At 49.0% G+C, this 18,478-nt stretch overlaps 1 protein-coding gene across 2 annotated transcripts; it reads right to left on the bottom strand.

Moving 5' to 3' along the window:
- Nucleotides 1-222: 222 nt before the first annotated feature.
- LRRC74B (leucine rich repeat containing 74B) lies at nt 223-18,393 on the bottom strand. 2 transcript variants are annotated; one of them, XM_038575968.1, is made up of 10 exons: nt 18,149-18,393; nt 17,119-17,261; nt 16,563-16,695; nt 15,407-15,613; nt 10,641-10,750; nt 9,563-9,678; nt 8,317-8,395; nt 6,442-6,537; nt 4,048-4,208; nt 223-439 (listed from the first exon to the last, which is right to left on the bottom strand). In XM_038575968.1, the coding sequence occupies exons 1-9, from the start codon at nt 18,297-18,299 to the stop codon at nt 4,053-4,055; spliced, it is 1,191 nt and encodes a 396-aa protein (XP_038431896.1). In that variant the 5' UTR covers nt 18,300-18,393; the 3' UTR covers nt 223-439; nt 4,048-4,052. The 2 variants fall into 2 exon arrangements, with proteins under 2 accessions (XP_038431896.1, XP_038431895.1); XM_038575967.1 differs by lacking the exon at nt 223-439 and having other exon boundaries at nt 3,133-4,208.
- Between the last annotated feature and the right edge of the window lie 85 nt (nt 18,394-18,478).

The raw sequence follows: 18,478 nt of genomic DNA, 5'->3' as shown, positions 1-18,478 counted from the left end.
AAAAAAAAAAGATTGCGCTGCCTTCCTGCTGGGAGCTCCAGGCCCATCCATCTGCCCGTTCCTGATTCAGGTCCTTGCAAACACGACTTGCTTCCAGGAGACCTGCCCATCACCCACCTGTAAACAATCCAGGAGGAGAGTTGCGCCACCCACCCACGCCCGACAAGCCCGTGAAAAAACTGCACCGAGCTTGTGTCGTGAAGATACACTGTTTATTGGTGTGGTGCCACCCAGGAAGGAGAACGGGAAACCAATACTCAAAGTCCCTGATGGCTCATAAGTGAGGGTTTTTATGGGCAAAATTTGGGTCAGAGGGTCTCCTGAGAAAGTGGACGCTTTTGATCGGAGGCCTATGACCTCATGTTCACAGATGTTACTTTGTGACTTGAGTGCCTTCCTCTGGCCCCGGAAGTGTGCTCCATCTCGGGAGACTTAGATTCTGAAAAAGTATTTCGTTTTTTTTTTTTTTTTATATTTTATTTATTTATGACAGATACAGAGAGAGAGAGAGGCAGAGACACAGGCAGAGGGAGAAGCAGGCTCCATGCACCGGGAGCCTGATGTGGGATTCGATCCCGGGACTCCAGGATCACGCCCTGGGCCAAAGGCAGGCGCCAAACCGCTGCGCCACCCAGGGATCCCTGAAAAAGTATTTCTTAAGTTAGAGATTTTATTAGATACATCTGGTGATTGTGTCTGCGGTTGTGCTGATCAGCTGCTTAGAAGTGCCTGTTTGGTCAGTAAACTAGTAAGGTCATGATTCTTTGTTGTTATTAAGATTTTATTTATTTATTTATTAATGAGAGACAGAGACAGGGAGAGAGAGAGAAAGGCAGAGGGAGAAGCAGGCTCCATGCAGGCAGCCCAAGCTGGGACTCGATCTCTGGTCTCCAGGATCATGGCCTGGGCAGAAGGCAGAGCTAAACCGCTGAGCCACCCAGGCTGCCCATCACATTTTATATTTTTAAGATTTCTTTTTATTATTTTAGAAAGAGAGCACAAGCAGGGGGAGGGACAGAGGGAGAGGAAGACAAGCAGACCCCCTCTGAGCAAGGAGTCTGACACAGGGCTCCATCCCAGGACCCTGAGGTCATGACCCTGGCGGAAATCAAGAGTCAGATGCCCAAACGACTGAGCCACTCAGGTGCCTCTCACATTTTAAAGTACTATTTATTTTGCTGGTTGCACATATTCAGAGTAAAACGTGTGGAAAATGAAGGATAATATAAAAAAATAAGAATCATCCCTCACCCACAACTGAGAGTTAAACATTATTAGTATATCAGTTTTTTAGTCTTTTTTTTCCTTGCATATCTACAGGTTTTTCATACAATTGGATCTAACAATACATTGGATTTGTTTTTGTAACAGCTTTCTTGACATATTTCACATACCATACAATTTACCCATTTTTTAAAAGATTTTTTTTATGTTTAAGTAATTTCTAAACCCAATGTGGGGCTTGATCTCACACCCAGAGATCAAGAGTCACATGCTCTACCGACTGAGCCAGCCAGGCACCCCATAATTAAAGTGGTGTACAACAATAAATAAATAAATAAATAAATAAATAAATAAATAAATAAAGTGGTGTACAATCCAGTGGTTATGTAGTATATTCAAAGAGTTGTGCAACCATCACCACAATCAGAACACAATTAGAACATTTTTATTACTTCCCAAAGAAATCCATGCCCTTTTGCTGTCAACTCCCAGTCCCTCCCATCTCCCCAGCCCTTGGCAACTTCTTTATTCCTTTTTTATTCTTTCTATTTTTAAAAAAGATTTATTTATTTATTTATTTATTTATTTATTATTTATTTATTTATTTATTTATTTATTTATTTATGAGAGAGACTGAGAGAGAGAGAGAGGCAGAGACACAGGCAGAGGGAGAAGCAGGCTCCTCGTAGGGAGCCCGACGAGGGACTCAATCCCGGAACACCAGGATCATGCCCTGAGCCAAAGGCAGATGCTCAACCACTGAGCCACCCAGGCGACCCTATTCTTTCTATGTTTTAAAGCAATCTCTACACCCAACATGGGGCTCAAACCTACAACCCTGAGATCGAGTTACACACTCTATGGACCGAGCCAGCCTGGCACCCCTGCCCTAGGCAACTTCGAATCTACTTTCTGTCTCTGTAGATTTGCCAATTCTGGACATTTAATATAAACAGAATCATACAGTATGTGGTCTTTTGTGAATGGCTTCTTTCACTTAGCATCATATTTTAAAGGTTCGTTCAGGGATCCCTGGGTGGCGCAGCGGTTTGGCGCCTGCCTTTGGCCCAGGGCACGATCCTGGAGACCCGGGATCGAATCCCACATCAGGCTCCCGGTGCATGGAACCTGCTTCTCCCTCTGCCTATGTCTCTGCCTATGTCTCTGCCTCTCTCTCTCTCTCTCTCTGTGAGTATCATAAATAAATAAATAAAAAATAAAAAAAAATAAAGGTTCGTTCATGTTGTACCATGACACAGTCCTCCTGATAAATGATATATTCCTGTAGTTGCATGATACTTCTTTCCTTTTTCTTATAAACAACTTTATTGAGCTACAATTCACAAATCATGCAACTTATCTATTTAAAGTGTACAATTCAGTATGTTGGCAAATTGAATTTAAATTTTAAAAGTGTAAAAAAATGAGAAAAATATAAAGGGTACAATTCAGGGGCTCCTGGGTGCCTCAGTTGGTTGAGCGTCTGATTCTTGTTTTAGGCTCAGGTCATGATCCCAGGGTCGTGAGATCGAGCCCTGCGACAGGCTCTGTGCTCAACAAGGAGTCTGCTTAAGATTCTCTCTCCCTCTGTCCCTCTCTACCCCTAAAATAAATAAACGAATCTTTAAAAAAAATAAAGTATACAATTTAATTACTTTTGGTATAGTCAGAGTTGTGCATCCAATACCACAATCAATTTTAGAAATTTTTAAAAGATTATTTATTTATTTATTCATGAGAGAGAGAGAGAGGAGAGGAGAGAGAGAGAGAGCGAGAGAGAGGCAGAGACACAGGCAGAGGGAGAAGCAGGTTCCATTCAGGGAGCCTGATGCGGAACTCGATCCCAGGACTCCAGGATCATGCCCTGGGCTGAAGGCAGGCACTAAATTGCTGAGCCATCCAGGCATCCCAGAACATTTTTATCAACCTAAATTTCATTCCTTTTTGTGGGCAAATAATATTCCATTGTATGTGTATACCATATTTTATTTATCCATTCATCAGTTGATGACATTTATACCTTGTAGATATTATGAACAAAGTCTCTGTGGACATCTGTGTGCAAGTTTTTGTGTAAATATATGTTTTCATTTCTCTGTGATTGGAATTGCTGGGCCTATGATAAACTACATATTAGGTATTTTAAGGAACTATCAGACAAACCACATGATTTTTTATCCTGATTTTCTCACTTAACATTAACCATGTACATTTTCATAACTTGTTAAATATTCTTTGAACACTTGGCTTTTAATGTTTGCAGACTTCCAAATCTTAGCCAATTCCCTGTTCCTGGGCATTTAGATCATTTCCAACTGAAATATTATAAATAGTATTTCAGTGAACACCTTTGGGCATCAATCTTTTTATGCAGCTCTGGCTACTTCTGCAGAGCAGATTAATCAGACCATTGAATCAAAGAGCACAAGCAGTTTTAAGGCTCTTGGTGTATAATGACAAATTGCCTTCCAAAAAAGTTGCGTCTGTTTGCATTCTGGCAAGTTCAGTTTGTACTTTCATTGTCTCCCGAGGTCACCAAGGCAGGGACTTTGGACATCTTTGACCCCATACCCAGCTCAATGTGTAGCACATGGCACAAGTTCATGTTACACAAATTGGTGTGACCAAAGGAAGACCCAGTCTCTGCACTGACAGAGGCCATTGGATGGAAAGGAGAATACAGGTGTCTGAGTCATTGTGAAGATAGGGGGCTCACTGCAGACTCAAGTGGTAATAAGGTATCGTGAAGCCAAGGACCCCCAGCATTGAAGTTGAAGTGGCCAATGTGAGAGGAATGTATGTATGTATGAGGAAGCCACATACCACAGTCACTTAGGGGCAGATGCTGATAGGGACAGGGCGAAGACTGGTGGCAACTCTTTTTTGTACTCCAGTCCGTGGGCAGCAGTCTTTACATGGAGTGCTGGAAGAACTTCCTTCACGGAGCTAGTGAAGTCATCAAACTCTCTGTCCACTTGGATATCCTGAGAAGAAATGCATTACAAGGCAGTACATCATCACCTTTTGAGAACTTTACTGTTTTTTACTTATACACATAGGGTTTTGAAGAAACTCCTTAGGGGATCCCTGGGTGGCGGTTTAGCACCTGTCTTTGGCCCAGGACGTGATCCTGGGGTCCCAGGATCGAGTCCCACATCGGGCTCCTGCATGGAGCCTGCTTCTCCCTCTGCCTGTGTCTCTGCCTCTCTCTCTCTCTCTCATGAATAAATAAATAAATAAAATGTTTAAAAAAAGAAGAAGAAACTCCTTAGGACAGCTTCTATACTATGGATGACAATGTCATTACTCACCAAACCATTAAAATAGAGAAGGGAAGGGGCTCCAGGGGAGGACCTGCACTATTGGGGCCTGCACTATTTCTTGATCTGGGGGCTGGTTACATAGGTGTGTGCTGTTTGTAGAAAATTCACAGCCCTAATCCATGTGCACTTTTCAGAATAAATGTTATTCCTCAATAACAAATGAAGACCAAGGGGAGTGAGGGAAAGAATACTAGCACCAGTGGGGTCCGTCTCTACACAGACCTCTCCTGTGAGGTCTGCTAGCTCATCCCCTCTTCACAATGGGCCTGGCTGGGAGATTTCAGCCCCATTTCATCTAAAGACAAAGCTGAGCCCTGGAAAGGGTTTTACATGAACTGTCAGGATTTAGAAGTATTTCCCTTAAACCGCAAGAGAAAATCTAGGCTGGGGAGATTACATTAAAAAGAGCAAAGGAACAGGGAAACAGAACATTGCATCTAAATTAGTATCATTCTCCAATTCAGAATATCCCATGTTGATGACTCAGGATTTGGTCCCAGGACTGTCGGACTCTTACCTCTGTGGTGTTTCCATTACATTAAATCTCCTGATAATAATCATACTTTATATTAAATAAGCACATATATTTGGAGAACCATTTCATATATCATTCCTTTATTTGTTTTTTTTTTTTTTAAATATTTACTTATTTAAGTAATCTCTGCCCCTAACATCATGGAGCTTGAACTCACAACCCCAAGATCAAGAGTCATATGCTCTTCCAACTGAAACGGCCAAGCCTCCTCTCCCTCTCTCTCTTTCTCTCTCTCTTTTAATGATAGAATCCAAGGCTGACAGGAATTCTCAGAACAGAAGGAAAATGGTCAAGGCAAGCTAATCTCTGGGCAGGCAGAAGGAAGCAATAAGGCTGTCATCAGTTGTCCAAAGCCTGAGGGATTGGAACTGTAAAAATACGTCTCTGGAAGGTTTTGACTCAAATCTGGGTTGAAATAAACCAGAGTTGGGGACACCTGGGTGGCTCGGTTGGTTGAGCATCTGCCTTTAGCTCAGGTCATGATCCTGGGGTCCTGGGATCAAGCCCCACGTGGGGCTCCCTGCTCAGCGGGGAGTCTGCTTCTCCCTTTCCCACTCTCCCTCCTTGTGGTCTCTCTGTCTCTGTGTCAAATAAGTAAATAAAATCTTTTTTTTTTAATAACAAATAAAAATAAGAAGTGTCAGATCCCGATGTTTTCACCACATGCAACCTTTATTCAAACTCTCTGGCTTAGAGCCCCTTTCTATTCTTAAAAATTCTTAAATTTTTCAGAAAGGCTTTGTTTGTATAGGTTAGAGCCATCAATACTTACCATCCTAGAAATTAAAACAGGAAAAAAAATGAAAAAGAAACAAACCAAGGTTAGAATAAGCAGTGATTTGTGACTAGACTTCCTTCTAATACTTCTATTTGGGGATTCTCTCCTTAATGTTTAACTGCTTTTAATTTTCTATATTAAAAAGGCACAGTCGAATGAAAAGGAATCTTAGTCTCCCTGGAAGCCACATAAGTGAATCTTCCACCACCATGTCCACCTCCAGGCAGCACCGGCCAGGTGGCAGGGTGAGGTGCCTTACAAGTACTGAACCTGCAAATCCAAACATCAGAGAACACTGAGCTTTGTGTCCTCTGAGCCACCTATTGTCTCTCAGCCAATGACAACCCCAGATACTGCTGGAGGTGAGGCCGTGGTGATACCCCCCTCCTCCCGTCAGGCATGGGAGCAGAGCCTGAGTGGCACTGTGACCTGACATTAAGGCCTGGGGTGGAACTCAGGCCCAGCCACACTGAGCATCCGGGCAGGGCGCTCTATTTCTCTAATCCCCACTTTCTTCCTCGAAATGATAACGTGTGGGGCTGTTGGGAGGATCATAGATGAGATTTATTAAAAGCCCTTACAGAGAAATCCAGAAGTTCTAGGGCAGACATTGGATTATCCCGGATGGACTTCAGAACTCCAAAGCAGCCTTCACCTCGTATGGGATTCCTGGAGATCTGAGAAACATGCATACAATTGAGCAAAACTGGGATCCCTGGGTGGCGCAGCGGTTTGGCGCCTGCCTTTGGCCCTGGGTGCGATCCTGGAGACCCCGGATCGAATCCCACGTTGGGAGCCTGCTTCTCCCTCTGCCTATGTCTCTGCCTCTCTCTCTCTCTCTCTCTGTGTGTGACTATCATAAATAAATTTAAAAAAACAAACAAACAATTGAGCAAAACTGAGCCCAGGTAGGCTAGTGGAGCAACTCAAAAGGGAAAGAGGGCTTCTTCATATCTGATGACAAGTGGCTCAGGACAGCTCCATTGTCCCAGCTCAGAAGTTGTCTCCACTGACAGAATGCCCTGAGTGAGGCTGTGGGGCCAGGGAAGAGGGGAGAGGGTGAAGCACTGGCTGAGCACCCACTCAGCCCAATTCTGTCCTGGGTGCCAAAGATACAGACACACAGGGCACATTTTGCCTTTAAAGGGCTCACCTGTCAGGGGGAAGAGAGGAAAAGGAAACGTCATGAAAACGCAGTGCAATGAGAGTGTGCATCAGCTCTCCTGGGGAGGTAAAGCTTAGGCAGACGATCAAACACCTGCCCTGAGCTTTACAGGTGAGGTGGACAGAGTGGGGTATTTCGGCAAGGAGGGCTGGAGGAGCAAAACAGAGGGGAGAACTTGCACCATGTGCAGGAAATTCAGAGCAGCTTGGGGGGAGAGAATGAGCTTCACAGGCAGAAGGCAGAGGGTTTTTAGCAAAGCCCAGAGCCCAGGGTGTAGTGAATGACATGCTACTCAGCTTGGATTTATCCAGAGGGAGCTGCTGACAGATTTAAAGCAAGAGGGGACAGGAGCATGTTTCTAGTTTAGAAAGATCACCAGGTAGGTAGGAAGGAAGGGCCAGAGATGGGAAACTAACACAGAATGTGAGGGGAAGTGAGGAGTAGACAGCCTGAGCACTCTGCAGGAAGGAAGGTGAAGGATGGAAGATGTGGGAAAGAGAGGGAGGGGTAGCATGGGGCCCTCACTTCTGACTCGATGGGGAGCCCCTCCCCCCCAGGAAGCAGCCCCTAGAGAGAGGTGATGCCTTCAAGTTGTGCTTTGTGCCCATGAGACATCCAGGGGACCGTCCAGCAGGTGGCTGGAAATGGGGATCCAGAGCTTAAGAGAGGTCTGTGTTGTAGGCAGGGGTCAGGGTGGAGCGGTGGGAGAGAAGTGAGCCTCAGGCTGGGGATGGGAATGCTACAGAGGGCTCCTCTGCCAGTTGAGGGAGCTGAGAGCCAGGCAGTGCTGGATGCCCCCAGGACCTGACAGTACTGTACTCTGAGCACTTGCTGATGGCACAGTGGCCCTCAGGGGCCTGCTCTACCCTCGGTTGCACCCTCCCTTCTCTGTCCTCTGCTCTCAGCCCTACTTAGCCATTCCTACCCCACTGCAACCCTGAAGGAAGGGAACCCCTGGTGAGCATACGAGGCCTCCGGTAGGTCTGAGCATGGCCAACAGTACACCTGGGCTGACCCTGTGGGCTGAAAAAGAATAAGGACAGCTGAGAGGTGTGGTGATACCACTGGGAGGGAAGGATGGGTGAGGAAGAGTCTGAAGAAGTGCATGGATGTTTGAAGAAGGTGGGTGACTGAATGGCAAGGGAAAGAAGTGGTCATAAGAGGAAGCCAGGAGGCCCCCCTCCCTTCTCTGGGCTCTAGAACCTGTGTACCCCACTACGAGAGGAGGGATCTGTGTGGACATGCATAGGCAGGTCTGTGCTGGGGCCTCCCCCATCAGGCTAGCACTCACAACAAGAATCCTCAGTGTCTGGTTGACCCGGAGGCCCAGGCCCAGGCTCAAGGCTCCCACTGCAGAGATGCGGTTGTTGCTGCAACAGGAAGACACGTGCATTTTGCTATCCTTCTGAGTAGCTGTGCACCACCAGACTGTCCCAGGGTCCCAGCTGGTGTTGCTGGTGCATCCACCTGGTTAGGCTTCACGATCCAGCATCCGCTGATGCCTCAGGGACCTTGGGCAGGTCAGTATGTAAAGGCTCCTTCATTGGAAGCTCCTAGTGTTCAGGGAGATTGCTCAGCAAACACACCTAGAGCATTCTTCCCACCTCGTGGAGGCCAGCTGCTGCTCCCAGGCCCTCAGAGCTCAGCAGGTCCTCCCACATGTTCTGCCCCAGTCAGCACCCCATTCCTATCACCATGACAGCATCTGTCCTGGAAACCACTCAGCTCTCTCCTCCTGCTTCTCAAGATGGACCTAAACTCTGGCCCCAGCACCTCTCTTGGCCTCTTTATCTTGGAGCCAGTCCCACTACCCTCTGACCTCTCACACTCCAGCTCTGGCCTCACATTCCAGCATGTCTTGTGGCCTCTTCTGGCCTTGACTCCTTCCATGGGAAGGACAGAATTGCAGCAGAATTGAGAAGACCCTGCTCACTGCAGCAGCCACCTGCCCCCCTGGGGCAAGTGCTCAGCCACACAAGTCCAGGACCTGTAGGGCTTCAGTCTCTCTTTTTCTGTGGTTTGCAGGCCCCTGCTCTGATTACTTGCTGAGGCTGGGAGGAGCAGCTCACACACGTCATGTGCTGAGCAGAACATGAGCACTCACCCCACACTAAGCTCTGCTGAAGATTTTTGTTTTGTTTTGTTTTGAAGTAGGCTCCATACCCGGTATGGAGCCCAATGTGGGGCTTGAAGTCACCACCCTGAAGTCAAGATCCCAGCCGAGAGCTGAGATCAACATTTGGACACTTAACTGACAGAGCGACCTCGGTGCCTCCCTGCTGAAGATGTTTTACATGCATGTTTTCAATTCCCAGCCCCTGCCTGTGCAGCAGCAATTATGAGATGCAAGGTACAATGATGAACTTCAGTGAGAAAGAACTGAGTCCTCTTGGATTGTGGCCCAAGCCCCATCATAGGTAGACTGTAATAGGTTTGGGAGTTAAGGTGGTAAACAGCAGCAGGATCATGGAGTCCCTGATCCCTTGGTGGCTTTGGAGTTGGAGTCTGTGACATGGGGACCACCCTATGCACCTCACCTCATGTTGAGTTCCTCCAACACATTGTTGGTCTTAAGTGCCTCACCCACCGCGGATGCTCCAGGATCTCCAAAGCCATTGTATGAGATGTCCAGGACTCTGAGGAAGATGTTTGCCTGGAATGCGAAAGAGTGAAGCCAGGAGACCTCCCGTGTCGGTGGTCTGGGGCCATAGCCTCAGAGGCCAGGAGGCCCAAGGTACAAAAAGCACAGACTGAGAACAGAAGGTCAGAGGTTCCAGGTAAGAATCTTGTGGCTTGAATGATGGTGACCAGGAGAACTGAATGACTGGAAGCACAGCACCAAACGTGGGTGTGGGTGTGGATGTCCCTCAGAGACTGCCTAGCAGCAGACCCCAGAGAGGCAGTGATCCGGCTCCATGCCCACTTGGAGGACCCAAAGGCAGGTACTCTAAGGTACAGAGCAGGATCTCAGATGGGCTCCAGTGAGGGGTTGTTGGAGACTGTGGTGGGGAGAAGGGCAAGAGCTTGTGGCTGCAATGGGAAGACAAAGCCTGACCTACCACTTGTGGAGCAGGATCCTCAGGTCACCCTGGGGGGTGGGGGAAGCAAGGCACCTGCTGCCGTTTCCTGAAGAGGGCCCCACAAATGTAGCCGGTACCAGGGGCATCCTGGCAGGTAGGAGTCCACTCATTCCCAAGGCCTACAAACCACATCTAAGGAAGCAGGTGGGATGTTTGAGAGCGTGTGCTGGGACCCAAGGGTGCAGGGTGTCTCCTCAGGGAGGCATCTGCATATGACCACAGTGAGCATGTTTCACCAGACTGCACGATATCCCTCCCCCCAGCCCCATGTCTGTAATATCTATAATATCTGGAGAAGGTGTGCAATGCTCAACCCGAGACCCTTCAGTAAGTGTCGTGAGAGTGAGCCTGGTGTTTTGGAGTCATGTAATGGGGCTGGGAAAATTAAAGTCACCAAAAAAAATGTTTTTAAAGCTCTTCTTAAAAGATCCAAGGCTCGTTTCTGAAGAGCTGTGAAGACAGGGAGCTGGCACCTGGAAAACCAGTCCCCATAGGACAGGCCGGAAGGGTAAATAGGCAGCAGGGGTCTTCATACCTCCAGTCCCCTGGCAAAGGCCACAGCTCCTGGTCCTCGAAGGTGATTCCAGCTTATATTAAGCTCAGTGAGTCCTGTATTTTCTGCCAGGGCCGGCCCGAGCATCTCCCCTTCAGAAACACCAAGACAGACCTTATTCTCTGTTCATTCCTTCAAAAAAGAATCCTGATGACCGTTGCATACCAGGGTCTCTTTGGGACACAAGGGTCACTAAGTTGAAGCCAATATGGGCCTGCCCTGTCCTCAAGGAATTCACATTTAATGGGGGAGATACAGTTGATCCTTGAACAACATGGTGGTTAGGGGCACCAAACCCCTGTGCAGTCGAAAATCTGCATATAACTTTGACTCCCCCATACTTCAACTGTTGACCAGAAAGAAGACCTTGCCAAGAACATATAGTGTTGATTAACATGTTTTGTATGTTATACACATTATACACTGTATTTTTATAAAAAAGTAAGCTAAAGAAAATTTTATTTTTTGAAGATTTTTATTTATTTGACAGAGAGAGAGAGAGAGAGAGAGAGAGCCAGAGAGCGCAAGCAGGGGGAACAGCAGAGGGAGAGGGAAAAGCAGACTCCCCACTTAGCAGGGAACCTGATGTGGGGCTTGATCCCAGGACCCCAGAGTCATGACCTGAGCCAAAGGCAGATGCTTAACCGACGGAGTCACCCAGGTGCCCCTAAAATTTTTTTATTAAGAAAATCATTAGGCTCCTGGGTGGCTCAGTTGGTTGAGTATCTGACTGTTGATTTCGGTTCAGGTCATGATCTGGGGATCATGAGATTGAGCCCCATGTTGGGTTCCATACTAGGTGTGGAGCCTGCTTGAGATTCTCTCTCTCCCTCTGCCCCTCCCCCCTCTGCACGCTCCCAATCATTCTCTCTCTCAAATAAATAAATAAATAAATAAATAAATAAATAAATAAATCTTTTAAAAAGAAAGTCATAAGAAAATACACATATAACACTGTACTGTATTGTACTGGGTGGCTCAGTGGTTGAGCATCTATCTGCCTTTGGCTCAGGTCATGATCCTGGAGTTCTGGGATGAGTCCCACACTAGGTTCCCCACAGGGAACCTGCTTCTCCCTCTGCCTATGTCTCTGTCTCTCTCTCTGCATCTCTCATGAATAAATAAATAATATCTTAAAAAAATACTGTACTGCATTTATTTTAAAAGGTGTATAGGTGGACCCATGCAGTTCAAATCCATGTTGTCCAATTGTAAATACAAATTAATAGGATGTGAACTATTAAAGACTACATAAATGTGGAAATAAATAGGGTTAGGGACTAATCCTGCCTTAGGCCGGATGTCAGGAAAGTGAGGACAGAGGAGATAAATTTGAAGACTGAGGGATTCACCATGTGTGTGTGCATGCACAGCAGAGAACACACACAGCAAAGTTTGAATTAATGGAGGCACGAGGGAGCATGGAACACTTGTGGAAATGCCCACAGGCCTGGTGGGTGGGTGGGAGCCAGTGAAACACGAGGTAGGAGTAATGGGCACTGGAAAGATGCTGAGTGGCCTTCAATGCTGGGCCAAGGCTTTTGGGCACCAGCCAGTTAGTGGTGAGTAGGCAGGGAGGCTTTAAGAAATGACAAAAGTGGGAAGCCTGGGTGGCTCAGTGGTTGAGCCTTCGGCTCAGGTCGTGATCCTGGAGTTCTGGGATTGAGTCCCACATCAGGCTCCCTGCAGGTAGCCTGCTTCTCCCTCTACGAATGTCTCTGCCTTCTCTGTCTCTCATGAATAAATAAATAAAATACTAAAAAAAAATGACAAAGCTGAATTCCTCAGAGGCGGGTATAGGGAATGGACTGAGGTGGGTGGGAGTAGAGAGAACCCAGGGCACCAGTTGGAAGGCTTGTGTCATAGTCTATAGGCAAGAGGTGATGAAGCTGGTGCAGCTGTGTAGAGAGGAGGCACTTGTGGCAGAGATAGGAAAGAGGGAGCAGTGCAGGGTAAGAAATCTTGAGAGATTTTTAGCATGTAAAGATGGACAGAAGAAGCCCCACCCACCCATCATGCTCTCCACTCTTTCAGGATTCAGCCAATCTGACCTGCTCCCAGTGCTCAAAAGCACCAGCACCGACATGACTCTGGGCTACCCCCTGGGTAGAACTGTTGGCCCCCCTCATTCACCTGGCTAATAGGTCCTCATCCTTCTAACCTGGGTTCACGGCATCAGGAAACCTTGCCTGCCCAGCGAGGCTGTGCTGTTTGGGCCCCATGTCCACCATGCTTCTATCCTTCCATGCTCTGGTTGAATGACCTCCCTTTGTCCAGCCAGTCTCTCCCACCAGCCTAGGAGTCCCTCAAGGATCTGAATTTGACCCCTCTCCATGAATCTGAATTTGACTCCTCTCCACCTTAGCTCCTCATGTGGGTTAGTAAGGCTAGTTTGAAGAGATGCACAGAGGAAAAACAGATGCTCTAACCGAGCATCTGACTAGGTTGCTCTGGGGTGCCTGGCTGGCTTGGTCAGTAGAGCATGAGACTCTTGATCTTGGGGCTGTGAGTTCAAGCCCCATCTTGGGTGCAGAGATTATTTTAAAATAAGTTCAGAAAAGAAGAAAAGAAAAGAAAAGAAAAGAGAAGAGAAGAATAGCCTGCCAGGCTAGAACCACTGCAGCAAGATACTTTAGCACCTTGGAGAGCTCCCTGCAAGGCAGCGGGACTCCCTGTGCGGCCTCCCTGGGAACAGGGCTCTGGATTCCAAACCCCGCACTGGGTCTGACACCCGCTGATTCTCGGTTACAGGTGTACTTTCGCCCCTCCTGACACTTCTAGGGCTGGGAGGAGAGGGCGGTGGTCCTCACTTTCTAGGGAAGCCCTTTCTTTGCTGAACTGGAGGGTGAGAAGGTTCCTCTACGCACAAGAATCAGCCTCTTGAAATTCCAATGCTTGGCCTTCATGACCTCTGCAGCCGACTATGAGGTAGGTGCTACCTTCATTCACCATGGGTCAGATGGGGAGACTGAGACCCAAGCCCTTCACCCTTCAAGGGAGTCAGGCCCACCTACAGATCCCCACTTGGGAAAACAAAATGGTCCTGCTGAGTTTGTCCTTTTCTGAGCTGAGGTCCTCCTTACAGCATATTTGCACCACCTTCAGAGGAGGCCTTAGCTTCCCTCCCCTCCATCCTGGCTGCCTCTCTGATGCTTGACTTTTCACTGTGAAGGCCCAGGGGGACATCTATACTTAGTGTGTTGCAAATCTGAAATGAACTTGTCTCTCTTTTTATTTTTATTTATTTTTTAAAAAGATTTATTTATTTATTTATTTATTTATTTATTTATTTATTTATTTATTTATGGTAGACACACAGAGAGAGAGACAGAGGCAGAGACACAGGAGGAGGGAGAAGCAGGCTCCATGCTGGGAGCCCGACGCGGGACTCAATCCTGGGACCCTAGGATTGTGCCCTGGGCCAAAGGTAGGTGCTAAACCACTGAGCCACCCAGGGATCCCCTTGTCTCTCTTTTTAAAAAAGATTTTGTTTGCGTGTGTGTGTGTGTGTGTGTGTGTGTGTGTGTAAGAAAGAGAGAGCAAGAGTGACAGGGAGAGCGAGAGGGAGAGAGAGAGAGAATGAGCAGAGGGTGGGGCAGAGAGAGAAGGAAAAGCAGACTCCCCACTGAGCAGGAAGCCCAATGTGGGGCTCCATCTCAGGATGCTGGGATTATGACCTGAGCTGAAGTCAGAGGCTTAACCATGTGCCCCTGAACTTCTCTTTTAATTTCACAGACTTCTCATAATAATTGTCTTAAAAGGTAAACATGCTCTCTGGCAGTTAAATTCTAAGACTGATCTTGAAAGGTCAAGGTTGGTACCACTCCCACTCTAAGCTGCTTGAGACAGAATAATTCTTCTCAAACTTTCTTGATCAGATAAATCTCCTAGGGCAAATGTAGATTTGCCATTAAAATGTAGATGCATGGGCCTTGCCCCATCAAGACTCTGGTTCAGCAGGTCCAGGGCCCAGAAATCTGAATTCCTAATTCAAGATCCCAGGTGATTCCTATAATTGATTGGAGTGATTGAGAACAGACAGGTAGAAGTACATGTTCCTGGCAAAGCAGATAGCTTGTGCAAAGGCCCTGGGGCATGCAATAAAGTGGTGAGATCAAGGAATCCCACCAATGTCTTTCACAGCAGTTGCAATAAAATCTTCATACCCTTTGCCAAGATTTGTAGGCCTGCACCATCCACTGTCTCTTCATCTTATAGCCTAGTCCCTCCCTCCTGGATCACTAGTTCAGTCACACTGGTGTCTATCAGTCTGGGAAATAAGCCTGCAGGTTCACTGTTCCTCTGCTTGAAATGTTCTCTCCCTGGTCTTGCCATGGCTGACTCCTTCCCACCCTTTGTATTTCAACTTAAATGTCATCTCAGAGCCTCCCCAGCCACCTAAGACAAGGGATCCCATTCTTCTCTAGACTTGTGCCCTGTTTATTTTGTTGCATCAATAATTACGGAGAATTATCTTGTTAATAGGTATTCCTCGAGGCCAGGGACTTTGTTTTGTTCACAACCAGGTCACTAGTGGCTAAATTAGCATCCGGCGCATGCAGCAGCAGGCAATGGCAATCTGTGGAATGGATTAAGAGTTCTGTGTAGAAGGAGTGGGAGGGGGGCAGGCCAAAGTGGGACATGGGAAACAGAAGCCAGAGTATGAATGTTCAGAGTGGTCCTGCCAACCTCCACCCACCTCTGTCTGCCACAGGAGGAGGGGCTTGGTGGCCCTGGCCAGATGTTACCTGCTTGGTCATTCAGCTGGTTATAGCTTAGGTCCAGCGATTTCAGGCCTGTGTGGGCCAGCAGGAGTTCAGCAAGGTACTGGGCTGCATGCTCCTCCAGGCCATTCCCTGCCAGCTGTACCTTCTGCATGGTTGGATTCACCATGAGGGCAGCACAGACTGCTTGAGCTCCCACCACTCCCATCTGGTTGTCCGACAGGTCCACATCTAGGGGTTGGCAGCACTCCTCAGTCAGTGGGATCCAGAGGCAGGTACCACCCTCTTCCACCTTCTTCTATCCCCCAAGCCTCTAGGCCTGAGGCAGTGGACAAGGCTATGCAGCCAGACTATCCTGCGGTTGCATGGTGACTCTGCCTCTCATCAGCTGCATCCACCCCTCCAGCCCTAGGCCGCTTCTCTGATGCCCGCACCCTCTCCATGCATCCACAGCTTCTTTATCAAAGGGTTCAAACTGCCTACTTCATGGTGCTGTACAGGATGCCTGCAATGGTGATGCAGCCCCCCCCGAGGATGATTCGTGCTTAGCAGCAGTATAACACACCCACAGAGTCTTCACTAATTCATTTCTGGGAACTGCCAAAGGCAGCCCAGGTGGCCATGCATGGAGCATGTAAGTGAGCCAGGAGCTTTGCTAAGCACTTCACATATGCGGTTTCATTTCTTACTCAGCACAAACCCAAGGACTAAGTGCTATTGTTGGGGCCATTTCACAGATTGAAAACTAAGGCTCAGCGAGGTGGAGCAGCTTGCAGGGGGTGGGGGCACCCTCTCTGTGACAGAGATGGCGTTGGTATCCAGCCCCACTTCATTCCCACCCAACCCTCCACCCTCTCACATGGCCCATCCCCTGCCTCTCTGTTGGAGACTTCTCTCATTCTGCATTTAGGCAATGGGAGGCAACCACATGCAGAGGGGAGCTGGCCAGCAGAGGAGAGGAGTTGGGGGAGGGAGGGCGGGTCAGGAGAGGAATAGCATGCAGCATTGGGGGCACCACAGAGAGTCTAACTCCACCCCCAACCACCCCACCCTGTGATGAGGCCCCTGCCATGGCAACACCAATAGACCCCAGGTGAAAAGGCCCAGCCGTGAGGGGGCCCACACCCCTCAGGGAAGGGAGGACTCAAATCTGCCCACCTGCCCCAGGCTCAGCACCTACCACAGATACTGCTGCTTTTGCTCAGGGCACCTGCCAGGGCCTCCACACCAGCCCCACAGAGCCCATTGTCTCGAAGGTCCAGTCGCTTGACATAGGGATTGGAGGTCAATGCTGAAGCCAAAGCCTGGGCACCCTAGGACAAAGAGGGGCCTGAAGGACCTGGTCCTTCCCAGGGGGAAGGCCTCAGACACAGCTAGCCACTATCCTGGCTCATTTCCAGGGCACAGCCCTCTAACTGGAAGGCCTTTCCCTTCCCACATGCCCAGGGGACACTTTCTTACCCTTCTAGGCTCTGCTCAGACCTCACCTTCTGGAACTTTCCCTGACCATCCCCCACTGCCAGCAGATTAGCATCTCCCAGCAAGCCCCTCAACCCTTACACTGAATCGTCATAGCCTTGACGCCTGCTGACACCCAAATAAGGGGATTGAATATGCCTGGCACGCAGCAAGGCAGGGGAGTGTGTGGTATGGGCTCAGGAAGAGGCCACTCCCATGGCTGCTGCTTCCCAGGTCCTGTCACTCCAAGCCTGACCGCAGGGTCTCTCCAGGGTTACCTGAGGCCCCAGGCCACGGTGCCGCAGGTTCAGCTCTGGGGTGCTCCCTAGGTGCAGAAAGCGGGAGGCAGGCACAACACTATGGGCTTGGCAGGACCTTAGGTAGAGGGTGTCCTTGAGCAGTTCTCCAGGCCCCTGGATGCCTGATAGGAGACAGGGAGAGGATGAATATGGATCCCTTTCCAGACCCAGTCTCCTATTCCCCTGCCCTGTGTCACCATGCAGCCTGCATTTCCCTCTAAAGTCATTTCTCCCTGTGCTGTTAGGGACATTGAAGGTCAGAGAAAACAAATTCTTTCCCTAAAGTCACACAGCTAGTAGTAGTCAATCCTGGCAGAGTCAGGGTTAGGACCTTTCCTGTCTGACGCCAAAGTGCCTGCTGTGTCTTTTCTGCTGGATTACAGAACACGTATGTTTTGAGAATATTTCATGGGGGAAGAAACTGAAACAATTCTAAGTTCTAAATATTTATTGGCGGGGGATCCCTGGGTGGCTCAGTGGTTTAGCGCCTGCCTTCGGCCCAGGGCATGATCCCAGAGTTCCAGGATCGAGTCCCACAAGGGGCTCCCTGCGTGGAGCCTGCTTCTCCCTCTGCCTGTGTGCCTGTGTCTCTGCCTCTCTCTCTCTCTCTCTCTCTGTCTCTCATGAATAAATAAATAAAATCTTTAATAAAAATAAATAAATAAATAAAAATATTTATGGGCTTAGTTTTCCCTGTGGGTTGGGAAACCCCAGCCCTGATGTCGTCGCAGGGTGAGACACCTCTTCTCACACTGTTCGGCGGGGTTTAACGTCAGTCACTTTGAGGCATTTTCTACAGTGGAACTCCTGTTGCCCCCAGGAGCACTGCGGGAAGGGCAAGGGGCCGGAGCGGCCGCTGCTGTCCTGAAGGCGTCCCACGGAGGGGTGCGCTCCCTGCCGGACAGGGGCCCCTTGCCCACTAGGCCCCAGCCTGGCCCCTCAAGAAGGCAGGCGGGAGAAGCTCCCCAGGGGAGCAGGCAGGCCCGCCCCCATCCCTTCCCGGGAGCACCTTCCATCTCCCGGTCGGAGTCTGAATCAACGTCCGGACACTCCTCGGCCTCCGGGGCCCCTGCTAGACGCCCAGCGGCCGCTGCCTCCTCCTCCAACTGCTCTCCCCTCTCCCCAGACCTCTGGCAGGGACCCCCCGCGCTTGCGCTCATTTCTCGGTGGTCGGCACGGAGGCCAGCGCTGTGGGGCGCGGCGCCTGGAGCACCGCCCGGGGATGTGGGCGGACCCTTCGACGGATTCGACCAATCGAATGTGGCGCGCCGCGAACAGACGCCCGCTGCAGCCAATAGAGGCGCGCCTCCCCGGCGGCAGTCGCCCGGGCAACCCGGTG

The sequence above is a fragment of the Canis lupus genome, chromosome 26, assembly GCF_011100685.1.
Source record: "Canis lupus familiaris isolate Mischka breed German Shepherd chromosome 26, alternate assembly UU_Cfam_GSD_1.0, whole genome shotgun sequence".
Taxonomy (NCBI): domain Eukaryota; kingdom Metazoa; phylum Chordata; class Mammalia; order Carnivora; family Canidae; genus Canis; species Canis lupus.
This window is presented reverse-complemented; position numbering and strand designations above follow the sequence as displayed.

Bases quoted from the DNA above. Each gene is read 5' to 3' on its own strand.
- LRRC74B (XM_038575968.1), bottom strand. From the start codon at position 18,299: ATGAGCGCAAGCGCGGGGGGTCCCTGCCAGAGGTCTGGGGAGAGGGGA. The intron at 6,538-8,316 runs GTGAGTGCTAGC...CATGTTTCTCAG, and splicing joins AGACACTGAGGATTCTTGTT to ATCTCCAGGAATCCCATACG. The intron at 4,209-6,441 runs GTAAGGGCTTTT...ATTTCTTCTCAG, and splicing joins TAGAACTTCTGGATTTCTCT to GATATCCAAGTGGACAGAGA.